This window comes from Schistocerca piceifrons, chromosome 5 (assembly GCF_021461385.2).
Source record: "Schistocerca piceifrons isolate TAMUIC-IGC-003096 chromosome 5, iqSchPice1.1, whole genome shotgun sequence".
NCBI classification, from domain to species: Eukaryota; Metazoa; Arthropoda; class Insecta; order Orthoptera; family Acrididae; genus Schistocerca; species Schistocerca piceifrons.
In genome coordinates this window covers 686,091,738-686,112,789 of record NC_060142.1, presented here as the reverse complement: position 1 = coordinate 686,112,789, position 21,052 = coordinate 686,091,738, and the positions used below count along the sequence as shown (strand labels likewise).

At 41.8% G+C, this 21,052-nt stretch overlaps 1 protein-coding gene across 1 annotated transcript in view; it reads right to left on the bottom strand.

Moving 5' to 3' along the window:
- LOC124799203 (probable G-protein coupled receptor CG31760) overlaps nucleotides 1-21,052 on the bottom strand; it is a 418,997-nt gene that overhangs the window by 28,709 nt on the left and 369,236 nt on the right. The window contains exon 10 of the mRNA XM_047262738.1: nucleotides 2,965-3,141. Within this exon, the coding sequence (XP_047118694.1) occupies nucleotides 2,965-3,141 (177 nt within the window). The remainder of the gene's footprint in view (nucleotides 1-2,964; nucleotides 3,142-21,052) is intronic.

Genomic DNA, 21,052 nt, shown 5'->3' with positions numbered 1-21,052 from the left:
ATACCACACTATTAAAATAAAAATACGTAATGAAATAACACTTCAGTGAGAAACACAAACCAAACACAAATTCACATATATACTGACAACATATATAGGCAACATTTCGAACACACTAAACACAATGTTAAAGAAAACAAACGTACACCTCATATACCACACTAAAGAAAAATTAAAAATTACATCAGGAAAAGTTAAACTACCAATATACTCGTATCCAGGTATATACAAATTTCATTGTAAAGGTTATGAAAAGTTCTATATATGTCAGACAGGTTTGTAACTTTAATATCAGATACAGAAAACAGACTAGAAACAATGAATGCAACCCATCAACCTTCTTTCAACACCTACAGATAGAACAACATACCACAGAGAATGTAGAAAATGCAATCCAAATTTACCATATAACACCTAAAGCTCGCTTACTCAATATTCTGGATCAGGTCGAAATCTACACACATGCACACAAATATCCACAACAAATACTCAATGAGCAATTAGATCAAAAACACAAACACTATATAGAAAACTTTTTTCAAATCATCGATCATGAAAACGGTAACAACCAAAGACATATGCTAAGCCAAACCAATAACTCACTCACAGATAAAAATCAACAACACGGTACCTAAGGGAACTCGATAAGTGAATGCTCTGATGTAAACTTATAACATAATTGGTTAAACGTCAAACAAAAGAATTTGTCACACACAACAAATAAAATTCAGGCTATCACTTGAGCCCCGTCCCGCAGTTACGCAGGGTCAGCCATCGTTAATCGGATATGGCATGTTAATGTTTAAGGGGTGACCGGACGCCCTTCCTGCAACCACGCCGTACCTCCTAGGACAGAATTAGTGTACCCCAACTGTCTGCGTCGAGTGTAATCCATGGAATAGTGCGAAAGTGTTCAGATGTCTGCGAGCCATGTAACTGAAGCGGTATTCACCTAGCAGGATGTGGAAAACCGCCTAAAAACCACATTCAGGCTGGCCGGCCCATCGGCCCTCGTCGTTAATCCTCCAGGCGCACTCGATTCGGGGCCGGCGTGCCTACCCGAGTCCAGGAAGCAGCGGGTTAGCGCTCTCGGCTGGTAAATAAAATTCAGGCTACAACTTCCTACAAATATAGCCTATGAAAGCTATGTCATGAAGTAACTTTAAAAGACGTAAGAAAAACGCTTGAGTGACTAACCAGCGATGTTACATGTAAGGTAAGAATTCCATAAGTGTATGGTTGTCAATCTCATATATGACAAGTAGGCTACCATCTGCCCCAGAAAATAGTATGTAATAAAACCATTACTTTCAGATCACCTGATGATGGCAATAGTGCTGAGACAGGGATGCTGTGATTAAATAAACATCTCAAAATAGAAGCAACCTTTTGGACTTAATTGATAATATATTTATTACTGTTTCGTGTGGCCATTTTTTTCAAGGTCGTTGGTTACATTGGGAAGTGAATCAATTGGATGGGGTAGGAAGGAACGTTAAAGGGAATTGGGGTTGGGATGAACTGTAAGGAAAACATATTGGCTTAACACTAGGACGCCTAAGGGGGGGGGGGGGGAGTTCGTTGAACCCGTAATTCTTTTGTGTCCCCTCTTTTGGCCCAAGTAATACAACATATTCCCTTTGAGTTATTGTTTGTTGGCTATTTTATGAAACATTAGTGTCAGTACATTTTATAGAAATTCCAGCTCTGAAAGAAAAAATAAATAAGCTTATAATGGGTCCAACAACCCCCCCCCCCCCTTAGGCTTCCATGCTATAGAAACTTTCCCTCAGTAAGATTTCGTATTTCTCATATCTACAACAATGCAAGTTAGTTTCTTGTTGGTTGGTATTCTTGATATTCACAACAATCGGTTTACTTTCAGAGGAAGTGACTGCTGATGTCAGTCAGCTGTTATTTATCTTGTAAATTTGCAGTGAGTTAGTGCAGTTTCCAACACGTAGGCCTCCAGTAACTTTGGTGTCCTACATAGCAAAAACGAAACCAAGTAAAATCTTACTGATGTTGTCAACAATGCACCAAGATAAAGGCACTGTTGGAGGAGAGAAGAATAAAACCGAGATAAATGCATATTATAATTCCACTAAAGGTGGAATTGACACCATTGATCAAATGGCGCGTATGTACACCTTCAAGAGTGGAACAAAGAGATTGCCTATATCTGTATTTTACTCTCTTATCGACATTTATGCTATCGATGCAACCACCATATTTATCCAGCACCATCCAAGATGGAACGAGAAGAAACACAACAAACGGAAACTTTATCTTCTGCAAATTGGGATGGAACTAGTGAAATTGCAGGTAGAAGAAAGAAGTACCAATGCAAGAGGGTTATCTAAGCAAATCGTTCAATTACTGGAGACTATTCTACAAAATTAAATCAAAGAACTGACAACAGAAGCACGTCACCTACTGGAGGGAAAGGTCGGTGCCATATTTGTGTAAGAAAAGCTAAAACAAACAAGCAGAAGTACGACTATCTAAGTAAACCAAAACAGTATTGTGGACAGTGTCATAAACATGTGTGTAACACACATTGAGAAAAAATCGTGAAGTGTGTCTCTTGCCTTGAAGTTGAGCACTCAGAGTAGTCTATTGTATATGAACACATCTGTATTTTGTATTGTAACATGTCAATTTTTTATTCACTCAATCAAATATTTATAACAAATAACAACATTATTGATCCGAAGCTTTAGTTAAAATACATAAACCATTTTGAAAGTTGTAATTTTTCGTCAGTAAACTTATTTAATAACTGGGGGCTCGCTGAACCCCCACCCCCTCCCCCTTTAGGCATCCAAGTTAGAAAAAAAGGCTTGGGCGTTCTAGGGTTAAGAGTACGGAAGGGAAATGTGAGTCTAGATGTTTATATTTGCCAGAAGCTCGGCTGGTGGTGCCTAATGCTGTAAGCGGCCGCGGCGAGTGGTCGAGGCCCACCTGGACGTCGACGTCGGAGAGGCGGCCGGTGAGCTCCGCGGCGGAGGAGTTGGTGGACGGCAGGCACTGCGAGTTGGCGGAGCGCGCCTTGGACAGGAACTTGGCCGCCTGCGGGCGTGGCGCCGCGCTGCTGCCCTCCTGCTCCAGCTTCCCGTGGCCCTTCAGCACCAGGTACGCCTGCAAGTGTGCGTATGTTACCATGAGACTGCATATACAAGTACACAGGAGCTAGGACAAAAAGTTTGAACATCGACTTATTACTCTATAGCTAACGGCTTGTTGCGATGGTAATACCGGATTCCGTCACATTGCCAAAGCTAAGAGCTGTCAGTCTTCTCTAGCACTTGGATGTACGACCATTCAAGTCTGCCAAGTGCTGTTGGCAAGGCAGGTAGCATTCACCCCTTGAGAGATCAGCTGGGGAGCTACGTGATTGAAAACTCACAGCTCTAGTCACGACAACTGACAACAACCGATGAGCGGTGTGGTGACCACACACCCCTCAATATCCGCATCCAACGACTATCGGCAGAGGATGACATCGGGGTCACTCAGTACCGCTGCGTCTTCTGAGGCCTGCGGGGAAGAATTTTCTTTTACTCTTTAAGCTACATTGGCGGGAACCCTTGGTCTAGGAGTAGTGTCCTTGATTACTAATGAAGACGCAGTCGGTCCCGGGCTCGAAACTCTCCACCGCTTAAATTTTTATTAAGAATCAGCCCTGGGAACCGAACACTTCCGGCAAGAGGATGGAGGAGCAGATAGAGGTTTAGGGCACTCTCTCGCACTGGGGTGGGGAACTGACCCTAAAAGCAGAAGAATCAGCAATGATCAGTGGTATGAGGATGCAGAAGGCAGTGGGAACCACAGAATTACAGCCACATAACAAGTATCCACAGAACATGTGACCTGTAATTGAAAAACTGTCATGATTTCTCCATTGGTAAAAGATTCCTGAATAATCCCCCATTCAAATCTCTGGGAGGGTATCGCCGAGGTGGAGGTGGCCATGAAAAAAAGATTGAATAATCAACGAAAGGACAACGTTCTACGAGTCGGAGAGTGGAATGTCAGAAGCTTGAATAAGGTAGGGAAGCAAGAAAATCTGAAAAGGGAAATGCACAGGCTCAATCTAGATAGAGTAAGGGTCAGTGAAGTGAAATGGAACAAAGACAAGGATTTCTGGTCAGGTGAGTATATCAACAGCAACAGAAAGTGGTAAAACGGGAGTAAGATTCGTTGAGAATAGTAAGGTAGGATAAAGAGTGTGTTACTGCGAAGATGAAGAGAGCGAGAGAAAGTGTATGAGGATATAGAAAGTCTAGAACAATACGGAAAGTGAAATGAAAATCTAATAGTAATGAGGAATTGGAATGCCGTTGTAGGAGAATGAGTAGAAGAAAACATTACAGCACAATATGGGCTTGGAACAAGGAATGGGACAGGAAACTGACTAATTGAGTTCTGTAATATATTTCAGCTAGTAATAGCGAATACTCTGTCCAACAATCACAAGACGAGGAGTTATACACGGGAAAGGCCGGGTGACACAGGAAGATTTCATTTAGATTACATAATGGTCAGACAGAGATTCCGAAATCAGATTCCAGATTATAAGGTGTACCCAGGAGCATATATAGACGCAGATCACGATGTAGTAGTGATGAAGAGTAGGCAGAAGTTTAAGAGATTGTTCATGAAGAATCAACATGCAAAGAAATGGGATACGGAAGTATGAGATATGCTTGAAGCTGTCTAAGGCTGTAGATACAGCAATAAAAAATAATCCAATAGGTAGTACAGTTCCAGAGGAATTGGCATCTCTAAAAAGGGCGATCACAGATATTGGAAAGAGAAACATATGTACAATGAATCTAACCGCATAGAAACCATGGGTAATTGAAGAAATACTTCAGCTGATCGGTGAAAGAAGGAAGTAAAAAAATGTTCAGGGAAATTCAGGAATACTGAAATACAAGTCACTTGCATGAAAAATGTTAAATGGCACAAGATGTTCGAAATTCTGAGGGGAATAGACGCAAGCTATAGGAAAAGACAGGTAATATACAATAAGTACAAGAGCCAAGAGGGAATAGTAAGAGTGGACGACCAAGAATGTAGTGCTCGGAGTAAAAAGGGTGTAAGACAGGTATGTAGTCTTTCGGCCCTACTGTTCAGTCTGTACATCGAAGAAGCGATGATTAAAAAAAAAAGAATGTTTTAGGAGTGGAATAAAAATTCAAGGTAAAAGGGTGTAAACTTTACGATTCGCTGATTACATTGCTATCCCGAGTGAAAGTGAAGTAGAATAAAATGATCAGCTGAATGGAATGGACAGTCTAATGAGTACAGAATATGGGGTCACAATACATCAAAGAAAGACGAAAGTAATGAGAAGTGGGAGAAATGAGAACGTCGAGAAACTTAACTTCAGGATTGATGGTCAGAAAGGAGATGAAGTTAAGGAACTCTGCTACCTATGCAGCAAAATCACCAATGACGGACCAAGGAAGGAGGACATCCAAAGCAGTTAGCACTGTCAAATAGGGCATTCCTGGCTAAGAGAAGTCTACTACTATAGGTCTTTAGGTCAGGAAGAAACTTCTGAAACTATACGTTTGGAGCACAGCATTGTATGGTAGTGAAACATGGACTATGGGAAAACTGGGACAGGAGTGAATCGAAGCATTTGTGAAGTGATGCAACAGGCGAATGTTGAAAATTAGGTGGACTGATAGGGTAAGGCATGAGGAGGTTCTGCGCAGAATCGAAGAGAAAGGAATATGTGGGAAACACTGAAAAGGAGGAGGGATATGACATCTGGTAAGACGTCAGGGACTGACTTTCATGGTACCAGAGGGAGCAATAGAGGGAAAAAATGTAGAGGAAGATAGAGATTTGAATACATCCAGCAGATAATTAAGGACTTAGGTTGCAAGTGCTGCTCTGAGATGAAGATGTTAGCACAGGTGAGAAATTCGTAGCGGTCCGCATCAGACTAGTCAGAAGACTGATGACTCATAGAATTAGTGGAGGGTAAGAATCCGGCTTGTGAACCGTGTCCGCATCAGAGTAGTCAGAAGACTGATGACTCACAGATTTAGTGGAGGGTAAGAATCTGGCTTGCGAACCGTGTCCGCATCAGACTAGTCAGAAGACTGATGACTCATAGAATTAGTGGAGGGTAAGAACCCGGCTTGCGAACCGTGTCCGCATCAGACTACTCAGAGGACTGATGACTCATAGAATTAGTGGAGGGTAAGAATCTGGCTTGCGAACCGTGTCTGCATCAGACTACTCAGAAGACTGATGACTCATAGAATTAGTGGAGGGTAAGAATCCGGCTTGCGAACCTTGTCCACATCAGACTACTCAGAAGACTGATGACTCATAGAATTAGTGGAGGGTAAGAACCCGGCTTGCGAACCGTGTCCGCATCAGACTACTCAGAGGACTGATGACTCATAGAATTAGTGGAGGGTAAGAATCTGGCTTGCGAACCGTGTCCGCATCAGACTACTCAGAAGACTGATGACTCATAGAATTAGTGGAGGGTAAGAATCCGGCTTGCGAACCGTGCCCAGGCACGGGTGCCATAGAGCTCAGCCTATCTGGCACAGTTCCCCCACCACCACAACACGCTTGTCTGATCGCGAGGAGGGGGAAACTGCTAACACGTCACATTTAAATGGCAATGGATCTCACTGTATTCGACTTGGTATTATATTTCACATTTTTTACAACATAGATCACAAAAGAAACAAACTTTCAGTGTCATTTAATCACTTTTATCCCTGAAGACACAATATAATTTTCATCTGGTATAAACTGTCGATGTACCAACAGATGCAGCCAATTTGACTGACTTTCGCACTCAGGTTGCCACGTATTTGTGACTTATTTGGTTTCACCTTCCAAACACATATTTTAGTCGAAACATCGAAGTATTTTGGCTATCTCATTATGGAAATTTGGTAATTCCTGAACAGTTTTAACGCGAAAAGGGATCTGTCTTTAAAACGGAAATTAAGTTTCAAATTAGTCAATTATATCTGCACATGCACAGGGATGCTTTCAACTGAAATGACAAACGGTCTCGAAAACAGCTCCAAATTGTCCTCGAAACTGCTAGGAAACTATCCTTGTGATCCTTTCAAGGTCACTATGAATTCTTCTAATTTCCCGCTGTCTTTAACGGAATTGACTTGACGAAAATAAACTGTGATTGTCAGAACGTGTCCCTCCTACAACGCTGTTTTCTCTTTAATTGCATTCCTTTTACATCAGAAAGAGTTGTTTCTCAACGTGCAGTGTCTTACTGCAGTGCGCAGTCAAGTCCAATGAAAATGCTAGATCTGCAATCAATTTGGGATGTTATTATTTTCGTTCCTGCAAAACTTAATCCTTGAATAATTCGATACGACGTGTTTTAAATCTAAAAATAGTTCTAGCCATTCCCTTTGACTTCACGAAAGTACTTTCCAGTAACATGCAAAGTGTCCATACCGTTCCTTCATTTCCATTTAAAACTGTTGCAGTTCCTTGTGGAATAATGCGTGGGACCTCAGAAATCTTACGATTCCTACTACTAATTTCTTATCCATGTAGCACAAAGCGCGTCTTGCTGTACATAATTCCATTTGTCGATCGTTGTTGTTTTTTGCTCTTTCATTCACAACAAAATTTTTAAATTCCTTCTGCATATTGATGCAATATCGTTTTGTAGCATATCTGCATAATATTTACCGAGAATTCTTATCCGTCTCTTGTGTCGCTCCCATTCATTTCTAGAGGCGTGTAATGATAGATCACTAGACTGCCTCGTTTTGTGCGAAGAGCCACTTAGGCCTGTGTAGGTCCCTCATACCACAAACAAATAGCGGAAGGTAAATAACGCTGACATCACGACTCTTCCAAAGTGAAGAGAGTTGTGGCGGCCGAAAAATGCCACACTGCGTTAGTCAATGAAATGTCGCGCTCTTCCGGGTACTTTGAAGAAGGATCGAGCAAAGCCGGCGGACCTTGGCCCACACGCGGTCCGAACACCCCATACGCGTGAAGTGTGGCATGCCGTGTCCTGCTGTGCTTTACAGCTTTCCATTTGCGTGCTAATGCAACCTGATTATTCCTGGCTGAAATTAGTTGAACGTAGGAAGAGGTGTATAACAGTTAGTGGTGCTCGCTCCGTACAGGCGTCCCTACTGAACATATCAATGAACTGCGTTAAGATTGAATTTACGTACGTAATACTGAGCGCAAGTATGACATTAGAGTTCGAGTGTATGGGCGTGTAATCTCTGGTTAATGTCACTTAGGTGTTGAACAAGACTCGCTAATTCTCACCAGGAAGTAATGATAATTATGATTACGGTCGACGTATTCGTGCAAAATGCTAAGACCAGTTATCCATTTTAAGACGTGTAAACTCTGTTTGCTTGACCCGCAAAAGATATAACGTCATCATAAATTTAAAATTTCATTCTTAACGAGAAAACGTTTGTAAACGTTAGAAAGGTTATACACAGAGCGTTTATTACACATGGATGGCAGACAGACTGTTTCAACATAATACAGAATTGAAAACTTTGGGAGGAACTTTCGGTGTGATGTCACACAAACTTGGCATGAACACGTGTTAATACCAAAGAATATACGTCGATGCCAAATGTGTGAGTTCCGGGCTATTATTGTGGATTACTGACGTGATCTTACGCCACACATGAAGATTACAATAGCATGAGCTGTTATAATTACTATCAACGTCGTCAACGGGACGAGGTGTTGATATGGTATGTAACATCGTTGTGAATTGGACAGTTGTCAGTTGTGCAATAGCTGTAAGTAGCGACATTAACTGAAACTTTTGGTCGATAACTCAGTACAGCTCTGATATCTCCAAAACTTTCTTTGACAGTTTGTAATAGGCGTTCTTTCTGGGAAGGAAACTTCGCTCTGTACTTTTATTAACACTAATCGAGAATTTATACTGTCTACCTAATAAAACGAGCGATGTTTGTAATTCACTGACCGCAATGAGCTGCTTAATTCATAATACACGGAACTTCACTCGTTCTACGTATTGTTACACTTCATTGCTGTAACTAATTGTATGTATCCAGAATTAGACCACGTGAACTAGGCGAAACAGAGGATTACATTTCCATCGACAGTTTCGTGGCAAGTAAATATTGTGTCAGTATGTTTTAGTAGTCCATGTATAGTGTTACACTTGCCAGCTATCCCTTATTCTTTTGACTTTATGGACATAAGATGTTTTGGTGATACTTTCCGTAAACTGTTTTCATTGAACGATACTGGTATATTTGCTGTCTTTGTCTTATGAATTTTCAAGAGATGCTATTAATCCTAGCAACAAAGCTTAACCGTTTGTATCAATAGCTATTCTTAAACTAAATTCATCAGCCATTAACTTAGTATGTGCTTGCGTAATGCTTTCACTGTTGTAAGTTTTATGCCTCAATTCAACACTTTTCGTGATTATTTTCTGAGTTATACTAAAACTGACAGAGGACTAGATCTACCTATCAGAGAAATTTTTAGATTTTTGCCCATACTGAATACACGGAAAAGGCTTGGTCGTACTACACTATATTGGGTGATTAGAAACAGTCTGAGAAGCTTGTAAGAGTGTTGCACCGAAGCCTGTGCTGAGTACTAGTTGTTAAGAAAAAAATTCGAACCGTCGCACAGTTCCCGCTTTATTTAGCACTGAAGTTAGCGAATCGGGTAGTCACGCTCACGAATTCCAGAAGCCTACCAGAAACATTGTAGCCAAACCTATTCTCCGTTTGATTTCCTCCTTCTGAAGAAACGTAGATCTTGAAACTTCTTGGGAGATTAAAACTGTGTGCCGGACTGAGACTCGAACTCGGGACCTTTGCCTTTCGCGGGCAAGTGCTCTACCACTGAGCTACCCAAGCACGACTTACGCCCTGTCCCCACAGCTTTACTTCTGCCAGTACCTCGTCTCCTACCTTCCAAACTTTACAGAAGCTCTCCTGCGAACCTGGTTGGGTAGCTCAGTGGTAGAGCACTAGCCCGCGAAAGGCAAAGGTCCCGATGTCGAGTCTCGGTCAAGCACACAGTTTTAATCTGCCAGGAAGTTTCATATCAGCGCACACTCCGCTGCAGAGTGAAAATCTCATTCTGGAAACGTAGATCTTGCTCATCCAGTTAAAATATACCACATTCGAAAAACGCACATTGTAACTGGTCGTGAGCATCTGAAGAAGAGGTAACTCCCAGATCTACAGATGTCCGTGCATACCGCATTTTAGAGCTTGTAAGCGCTTGGATTTGCGCGTGCGACAATCTCATCGGCTACCTTCAATGGCAAATAACCCGGAAACGGTGATACGTATACAGTTTTTTCTTAAAAATTATTCCTCAACACAGTATCCACTACAACATCCTTACAAGTGTTTCAGACTCTTTCTCATTACCCAGTATACAGCAAGTGTGCTTTAGGATTCTGCATATACATACTGTGTTCATCTACATCCATGCTCTGGAAACCATCGTCAAGTGCCTGACAGGGAATACTTCTCATTTTACCACGTCTTTACCACGAGTTTACAAGAGTTCGATGGTGCCCTGGAAGGATGTGTGCTTCTTTTCCTAAGTTCACCATGTAAGAGGACTAACCTTGTCTGCGCGATAATATCTCTCTACATTGCCCAATACTGGCTTTATAGGTGGGCCTTAGCCGAATGTTTCGTGTATTTTAAGCGCTTGCTAGTCTGCGGTTGTCACCATTTCATGATATATCCCTATGATTCAAGCAAGCTTGTGACCATTCCGGTTATTCCTATTTGGTATTGGTTTCGCACACCTGAGAAACACTTTAAGATGTTTCGTTAAAGTGTTTTGTAAGCAATATCCTTTATAGTGTAACTACGTTTTCCATCTATGCTATCAAGAATCCTATCAATAACTCCACCATCTGTCTTACTGCCAACTAAGTGCTGGTTCCTTGTAATATCTCCATCACTGGTTACACCTTGGTAACGAATATCAAGCGAGTGATATACGTACTGATTCACAGATATTGTAGTCATAAGATGTGACGTGTTTTGCTATATGTGAACTGCAATACTTTATCTTTCTGAACGTTTAATTCAAGCTGTTTACATTTGACGGCTTTTAAATCTTATCAAGATTTAACTGAATGTTTGTAGAGCTCTCCAGACAGTGACTTATTAACTGCAATACCTGAATTAGTGACATTACTATTATCTTTGTCACTACCAGGTCCTTACCAGACTCGTAGAGCCTGAACGACTATAGCCTACGTTCAAGGGGTATTTCAGAAATGTTTCAACATTTGTCGACGACTCTCCGTCCTAGGTTCGAATATGCCTTCTCCGCCATCGTTCCTGCATGACAGATTCTAACCGTGGGGCGCCATTATGTGGCTAGCACGCGTATCTGTACGTGATTCACAAGCTGGCGACGCTCAGGTTACATCCGTCTCAACATGTAACATCATAGCTCTAATACTCTACTGATTTATTTTGCTTTTGTTTTATTTAATGTTACATCGCTGAGCTTCTGTAAATGTGTGTGATTGAATCGATAACATAAAACTGTATATTTCTTTCATTGCACAAACTTTGATGTCATGGTTTGGTTCTATGCAGTCGTTCAAATGCTTTGTCCCATTTGGAGGGAACAAAACTTACTGTATACAATTGTAATTTTGTGTGAATAATTTTTTGTAGAAATGTCTATATGTGCAAATGTTCTGTTTTGTTTAAAATGATTGTTTACTGTTATGTAAACTGTGGTGTCACCGCCAGACACCACGCTTGATAGGTGGTAGCCTTTAAATCGGCCGCGGTCCATTAGTATACGTCGGACCCGCGTGTCGCCACTGTCAGTGATCGCAGACCGAGCGCCACCACACGGCAGGTCTAGAGAGACTGACTAGCACTCGCCCCAGTTGTACAGCCGACTTTGCATGGAAAGGTTCACTGACAAATACGCTCTCATTTGCCGAGACGATTGTTAGCATAGCCTTCAGCTACATTTGCTACGACCTAGCAAGGCGCCGTATTCAAATGATAATTAATATTATGAAGCATGTACCGTAACGAGAGCTGTTCTACAATTGTGGATTAAAGTTAAGTATTCTACCAGTTACCTCCTGTTTTGCTAGTCTTATTTCCCTGACCTGTTCCAGACCTCACGCCAGTCAGCGTGTAATTAAACGCGTGCATTTCGGCCACCTCTAGAAACACCGTGTTGGCTCTTCTGCCAACACTACATAAACTGCTGATCCTCACTTAGGGTTCCTAGTAAGTTTGTATGTACAAGGTGTAGTGGTTCCCCTCGGGAACGGAACTGTGTAGCGCGCGCAAATTGTGGTTGGCCTAGGTGGAAAAGGTGGAAGTGATAGTCAGTCTGAGACGTGCTACGAGTCGGAGACGAGCTACGAGTCCGGGCACTGCCATGTAAAAGATGCATATTGTGCTGGTTCCGAGAGAGGCTTTTTCTGCTTCTTTCCAATGCCTCGGATGGAAGGATTAATAGCTGGAACTATTCTGGAATTTGTATCTATCATCGCCACCAAGAAATGACAGTCCAGCAATTCTGCCTGCAATTCCACCTACCAACATGCAGTTGCCACCACATTGCGCAATCATTGCATCGGAATGCTATAATGAAGTACAGTGAAGGATCAGCTTAATGGATGTGTTAGTGTGCTCAAATATAAGGTAAATTTTATCTGAATTTATATACCTACCTTGATGTTTTCCTCATCATAACACCTCTCAGGTTCCTCTCCGTTTGAGCTAAAGTGATATCCGAGTGTCCTTACTCAAAGAACATTAAAGCCCAATATTTTGCTCATTAATGCCTTTTCAACATAGTAAAAAGAAAGTTAAAATTAAAGTGGTAAGAGAGTGAATTAAAGTAAATGTTGTTTGCTGAAAATATTCCTATTAAAACTGCTTATTAAAGTGCTGTTGCTAACTTCAAAATTAAAAGTTCTTAAGTCTGAGGCTTATAAAACAAATGATCACATTGTTGTCTGTAGTAAATTCTAAAAGGTGAGTCAGTTACTTGCAATTTTGTCAACATTGTGTTTCGATGTAGTAAAAGTGAGAAAGCTGCAGTTGTCAAACGTTATATACTCATGTTTGCCAAGTGTTTGTCTCTCTTGTGTAGTAGAAGTGCATATTAATAGTAATGTTATAAAGACTATTCAATTTGTGTAAGCCCTGAAAGTAATAGTGTGTTTCGGTAGCTGTTATAATTTTACAAATTGTTTCTGCTGCTCTGTTAGTTCCAATCTTACCGTAAACATATGTATGTGTAAGAGTTCACTGCACTCGCGTGTGACGAAGTATAGGTTGTGTGGATCCGTTATAGTTACTTAAATCTACTTCCTTAAACGAGAAAGTTAATCTTTCTCTTGCCTAATTAGGCTGGCGACCGTTTTCCTTATTCTATAAACAGTATAGCTAGGCAAAATTTTGTTTGGTGCTGTTCAAATATTTAAGTAATTCTGACTTTCACTTCCGATAAGCCACCTCCGTTAGGTACAACACGGTCAACTCAACAAAATTCCTCTTAGAGGGTAATACTGATCTGTTGCTTTATACCATTATTACTCTAACAAAATAATTCTGTTTTGCAAATTGCCTCCAGTTTCGAGGTTATGGTACAGCAGTAGCAGACAGGAGTGTTATAAACACTCGTCCTGTTATTGGATCGTCGCTCTATCCGGAATTACATTTAAATTTATCTTCATTGACGATTCATCAGCAATCCAGCTAAATGGACCAGTTTATTTGTATTTTTCTACAAGTTGTACAAACGGCATTACGTTGTGAGTCTCGTACTTGTGGTACTGCAGGTAAATAAAAAGTAACAAAATAGCGTTAGATTAAGAAACTCGAATAATTTAACTTAAGATTATTTGATTAGGAAGGAAAAGAAAAGTAGTAGTAGTAGAACAAGTTGGCATAGAGTCTGTAAGATTCCACGACCAGTGCCATTCGAAGTAATAGGAGCTCGGTAGAACACTTCGAGCTACTCTCCTCTGCATTCCATACTGATTATCTTTCTTGTGACCGACTGACTCAAGGGAGCATCTTCGAACGAACGCGGAGACGATAACTGAAGTGTCTCTCGAACACTATTGTAAGTGCCATACTAATATAGTTTAATCTAAATCATTGTATCATCCATTGCGCGTGATTACTCTGTTTCATCTGAATACTGTCCAGTGGCGCTTCCTCTATGCTACAGCTATTACTGATTTTTAACGTTACTATTAATAGCAAGCCCTGGCAAGGTGGCAGTGCGTTATAATCTACAGGTGTTATTTCTTTGTATATTCTGACTTAGAAGATGTTAGACGTCGGTCTGTTATCTATGGCTGTAAGGAAAGTTACATAAACGTCGTCATTGCTGGTTGAATGACCGAGCAGTTTAACGAATGTGCTGTCATCTGCGTCGACATCTCTAAATCATCTGCTGTAAGCTGTGCTGTCTCTACCAGTATCAATTTGTCATCGTGAAACGACAGCGACGTCGTTCCCAATGAAATCTGTAATGCTTTCAGACAGCTCCACTCCATTCTCTCCTACAGTGAGCGACGCATTTGTGGTGCAGGGTTGGGACAAAAATCAGGAAAAACAGCGAGAAACGTATGCTTGAACATAAATGTGGAGGCTATACGAGCCTGCAGGTTGCGATGTTGAATTTGGCTACGAAAGGCAGCTGTGCAATGTTCTCACTAACTTGCAAGTGTCATTCGTGGTCAGACCGGTTTTCTGTGTAGTCGTGAGTGAATTATATCGGATCTCACTGAATTAGAACGTGGGAAAATTGTTGGTGTTCCTACGGTGGATGCTTTGGTGGATGCTCATATGGTTCAAATGGCTCTGAGCACTATGGGACTTAACAACTAAGGTCATCAGTCCTCTACACTAAGAACTACTTAAACCTAACTAACCTAAGGACATCATACACATCCATGGCCGAGGCACTATTCGAAACTGCGACCGTAGCAGCAGCGCGGTTCCGGACGGAAGCACCTAGAACCGCTCGGCCACAATGGCCGGCCCTTTGGAGAGGCATCATATCTAAGATTTATGCCTCATACACGGAGAGCGAGAAAAAATATCCGTTTAGTCACAAAGCAGACAAAAATGTGTGTTGAGTGATCGTGACAAACGGTCATTGAAGAGAAGTATGACAAAAAATAAGAGGACGACAGCTTTAAAAGTCATTTCAGGATTGAATGTCGCACTCGAGAACGCTGTCAGCAACAAATTAGCCCTAAGGGAGCTTCGTGAGCAGGTAATTTCCAAAACCACTCATCATTATTGCAAATTCGCGTAATACGATAACGCGATACCAAAACCATAGAACCGGAAATATTTATCAATGGAAGAAAGTAATTGGCTCAAATAAGTATTTTTCAGACTGTTTCCAACTTCTGGCCCCCGATAGTCCCAAGAATGGAGCAGGACAGCTGTTCGATGATGATTTGGCACCCATATCGCAGAATTCCCTGGCCCATGGTCACTCTGAGTTCGTGTTACTGCCAAAGATTACGTGACCATTGTTGCCCATGGTTCAATGTTTGTTCCCCAGTATTAATCCTGTGTTCCATCATGACAGGGCGTCTGTTGAAACAGCATGCTTTGTCCAGGACTGGATCATCGGACTTCCGCTGGCCACCTTTGTCACAAAAGCTTCATATTATGGAGTCTTTGAGTCTGCTTTGGAGAGAAGAGTGCGTGATCGCTTTCCACCTCCATTATCGTTACGTGGCCTTGTCGCTGTTTTCCAATCCATTCCAAGACAACTGGAAGCTGTTTTGACTTCTAAAGTGCTGTCTGCACGGTTTTAGACATGATAAAGGGTTTGGTTTTTGGTCTTTTCATATTATTGTCTAACCCCTGAATGTGCTGCTGTAATCCAAGGTACACAGTAGCAAAATTGGTCCACAGAAAACCTAACACTCCTGCTCGGTTTTCTACTGATATAACAGTGTGGCAAGGGGCCAGTAAGTAAAACTGTTCACCACTCCATTAGATAAAGGGAATTTTTTTGTTTTTCTTTGAGTGTATGACACTTTTCACTAACAGGCTAAATGTAGCAAAATAAATTGGAGAAACGAATAGATGACATTATGTTTGTCATTAGTAGGATTCCTAATATACCAGAGTGTTCATAGACCTAAAAATACACTACCGGCCATTAAAATTGCTACACCACGCAGATGACGTGCTACAGACGCGAAATTTAACCGACAGGCAGAAGATGCTGTGATAAGCAAATGATTAGCTTTTTCAGAGAATTCACACGGGGTTGGCGCCGGTGGCTACATCTACAACGTGCTGACATGAGGAAAGTTTCCAACCGATTTCTCATACACAAACTGCAGTTGACTGTCGTTGCCTGGTGAAACGTTGTTGTGATGCCTCGTGTAAGGAGAAGAAATGCGTACCATCACGTTCCCGACTTTGATAAAGGTCGGATTGTAGCCTATCGCGATTGCGGTTTATCGTATGGCGACATTGCTGCACGCGTTGGTCGAGATGACATTGCTGCACGCGTTGGTCGAGATCCTATGACTGTTAGCAGAATATGGAATCGGTAGGATCAGGAGGGTAATACGGAACGCCGTGATGGATCCCAACGGTCTCGAATCACTAGCAGTCGAGATGATAGGCATCTTATCCGCATGGCTTTAACGGATTGTGCAGCCACGTCTCGATCCCTGAATCAACAGATGGGGACGTTTGCAAGACAACAAACATCTGCACGAACAGTTCGACTACGTTTGCAGCAGCATGGACTATCAGCTCGGAGACCATGGCTGCGGTTACCCTTGACGCTGCATCACAGACAGGAGCACCTGTGATGGTGTACACAACGACAAACCTTGGTGCACGAAAGGCAAAACGCATTTTTCGGATGAATCCAGGTTCTGTTTACAGCATCATTATGGTCGCATCCGTGTTTGGCGACATCTTTGTGAACGCACATTGGAAGCGTGTATTCGTCATCGCCATACTGGCGTATCACCCGGCGTGATGGTATGGGGCACCATTGGTTACACTTCTCGGTCACCTCTTGTTCGCATTGATGGCACTTTGAAGAGTGGACGTTACATTTCAGGGGTGTTACGACCTGGGGCTCTACCCTTCATTCGATCCCTGTGAAACCCTACATTTCAGCAGGATAATGCATGACGGCATGTTGCAAGTCCTGGACGGGCCTTTCTGGATACAGAAAATGATCGACTGCTGTCCTGGCCAGCACATTCTCCAGATCTCTCACCAATTGAAAACGTCTGGTCGATGGTGGCCGAGCAACTGGCTCGTCACAATACGCCAGTCACTACTCTTGATGAAGTGTGGTATCGTGTTGAAGCTGCATGGGCAGCTGTACCTGTACACGCCATCCAAGCTCTGTTTGACTCAATGCCCAGGCATATCAAGGCCGTTATTACGGCCAGAGTTGGTTGTTCTGGGTACTGATTTCTCAGGATCCATGTACCCAAATTGCGTGAAAATGTAATCACATGTCAGTTCTAGTATAGTGTATTTGTCCAGTGAATACCCGTTTATCATCTGCATTTCTTCTTGGTGTAGCAATTTTAATGGCCAGTACAGAGAGTAGATGATGAACACTTGAGCAATAACGACATTAATACAAAGTACAGGAGAACTGGGCTCGCTGGTTAGCTATGAGCCAAATCCTCTGTAATCCCCGTCACATAAAATATAAAATTATGTGAAACGTATCTATTGATTTGTCAATAGAAACTGTTTGCTTAAATGTGATGTTACATCTGTCCAAAGCTTCCCGCTGTCTGTGAACTATACAACACAATTTTCTGCTTGTGAAATAAAATTTATTACAGTCAAATGATGAGCTCATCAAATAACACAAAGTTCATTACAACTGTGTGTCATAGATTGGTCTTATTTTCATCCTCCAACCTAAACCGGTCACTGATAATACCAAATGAAAATAAATGTAGGCAAATGCATTCCAAAAATTTCAGTGCATTTGTCTATGTAACACATGTAAGAGATCAACATCGCAAGGTGATAGGCTAATGTAGCCGGCCGCGGTGGCCGTGCGGTTCTAGGCGCTCCAGTCCGGAGCCGCGCTGCTGCTACAGTCGCAGGTTCGAATCCTGCCTCTGGCATGGGTGTGTGTGATGTCCTTAGGTTAGTTAAGTTTACGTAGTTCTAAGTCTTGGCGACTGATGTTCTCAGATGTTAAGTTCCGTAGTGCTTAGAGCCACTTGAACTATTCTTTGAACCAACATTGACTCACCACGTCCAGTCTCAGAGGCAACAAATTCTAACGGCAGTTAGAGCTTGTATTTAAAACAAACCTCGTTTGCATCCTCATAGTGATGTTACTAGCGCCACTCTTATGCGACTGGCGCGAAACGTGAATAGACAATATCCTTCAGATGTAGAATCACTAGCAACTTCATCTATATCGCACAACTCCTTCTTGGTGCTACGATTATATATATATATATATATATATATATATATATATATATATATATATATATCACTTCCATTTTCTTCTTACTGTGACTACATATTTTCGCCTGTCTTGCTTTATGTTCATATTAAGGTATGTGTTTTGAAGTCGGCTTCAGTTTTTCATACATCCCAATAAGGAATATGAAGCCAAAGGGAAAATCTAGAGAGAAGGGAAGTGAGTGTGAGTGTGGGTGTACAGTATATTCAAGTTAAGATGAGGAGGAGAAGAGTAGTGTCCAACGTCTCGTCAATAACGTGGTCATTTGAAACGGAGCATAAGCTCGGAGTGGGAAGAGATAGGGAAGTAAATCGGCCGTGCCCTTTCGAAGGATCCATCTCGGCATTTGCCTGAAGCGATAATGAGAAAAAACGGGAAACCTAAATCAGGTTGGAAGGAGGCGGGCTTGAACCGTCGGTGTCACGAATACTAGTCACCTGCGCTACCCACTACGCCACCTCAGTTACGCTGAATTTCGTTCCGAAGTTGCCTTCGGCACTTGTTAGTGACCACCGTGTAGACTCTCTTTTACTTACGAGTGCCAGCCACGTTAGAGATCTACTGTACAGCTGTAGTATAACGAGATCAGTCGAGCTTCGTTCCGAAGTTGTAATCGGAACGTATTGCAATTTGTTTACGACTGCGAACAACCTTAGCGATCTAGTAGCATGGTGACGTCTCGTGTCGTGGATGTCAATGAGAAATAAATAAATAAGGGGTATTTGAACATGAGCGTCTGTATAGCGTGCTTTCACGAAATGCCCGTGTCCTAATTTATGCCGTACCTGTTGATTTCCTCCGCGCAAGGACCTTTCGTAGTTATGTACATCGAGCAGAACTGGGAACCATAGTGACAGTGCTGCGGGGTCAGACGGTACAACCCATTTTACATTATATCTTTTGCATTAAAATCTGAAGTTCGGAACAATATCCTCTATAAAATGTTTTCTCATTGTAATTCCTGTTATAAGTTTTCAAAATAGAAAACTTGTCGTTTTATGCCCTTTGTGATGTGGGGTGGGGATGGGGGGGGAGGGGGGGCAGGGGTGGGAGAGGCGTTATGGTTGACGAGGAACCTAAAATTTATAGGAGTGGGAGGGTGAGGGAGGGGGGAGGGGGGGGAGAGGCGCTATGGTTGACGAGGAACCTAAAATTTATAAGGGTTAAGAGCTTTTGTCTATTATCTTGAAACTGTTTCGATTAATTGATTGAGAATTATTTGAATTAAAGGAACGTAATCAGTGTAAAGGATAAATTTTTGCATATTAATTGTACTATTAACTGGAAATATCTCACCCACTTAGGATAACAGTGAAGATGAAATTCGCGAATTTGGAAACTTGCGTTCTAGTGATTAAGACTACAAAGAAATGTGTAAGTGTTTCTCGGTGCATCTTATGTGTGAAACAATGCGTTCGTATGGCGTTACTCTCATTTGGATAATCCGCAATGACACTCAAGTAGCTGATTACACTGACTCACTAATTAGTTACGTTTATGTCAGCCCATTTCTAAACGTATCCCATTCCAACTCTTGAGTGCCTTAAACCCCGTCATTTTCTTGTAGCAAGTGACATGTGTACCAAGTTTCTTTGAAACTCAGTGATTCCGTCCTTTATTCAATGATTTCATAGTTGCAATTTGCAAATGAAGAGACGTTTCAATCAGTACTTGTCATTACTAATATGCTTCATTCATTTTCTTGTGTCACGTTTCTAGTAACGTGTTAAAGTATAACTACATCCAAAGGCGTTCTTTGCGGTGAGGGACCTATGACCTCAGCAGTTCGGTGCCATAGCAACTTACAACTGCCAGATCTTTGCAGGGCGGGATGTCTGATGGAACTGAAATAGCTGTGCTGCAAAAGCTGGTACACATTTGAAATTATTTTATATGTAAGTGTAATCCCAGCACTAGAACAAAAATATCGTCAATCAGCGAAGAATGTCTCTGAAATAAGCATTTGGCATTGTAACAGACCAGCATGACGTGTAATATTATGCGGTCTTAGATACAGCCGTATTTCACTCGGAACTGGTATAGGTACGTGAGTTTTCAAAGTACACACAGTCTTTCGCGAAATTGGGCTCCTAAAAGAAATAATATTGAGTTACAAATACCTCAAGGTCATTTCAGTCCTGTATCAACACTTGCACCCGTAATTTGTTGTTCATCTTATGGTGTGTGGCAGAGAACACTTCTTGTAACAATGTCGTTGTCTCCTTCACCTGCTTCATTCTTGAATGAGATTGGCAGTAATGGCTGTGGGGAAACCTTCGTATAAGCTCTAATTCTTATGATTTTCTCGTCGTGCTGAAAGAAATGTGGGAGGAAGCAATATGTTCTCCAGCACTTCATGTAATGAGCGATGCCTCTCACGTAGCGACTGCCACTTTTGAGCATCTCCGAATCCCCTTTAGCATACTACATGAAAATGTGACAAAAAGCACCATTCCTCGTTGAAGCTTGTTTCTGTTTAATGTTAATTGAACCTCGGAAAGACCCCAGAATGACGAGCAATATTCAGAGACGA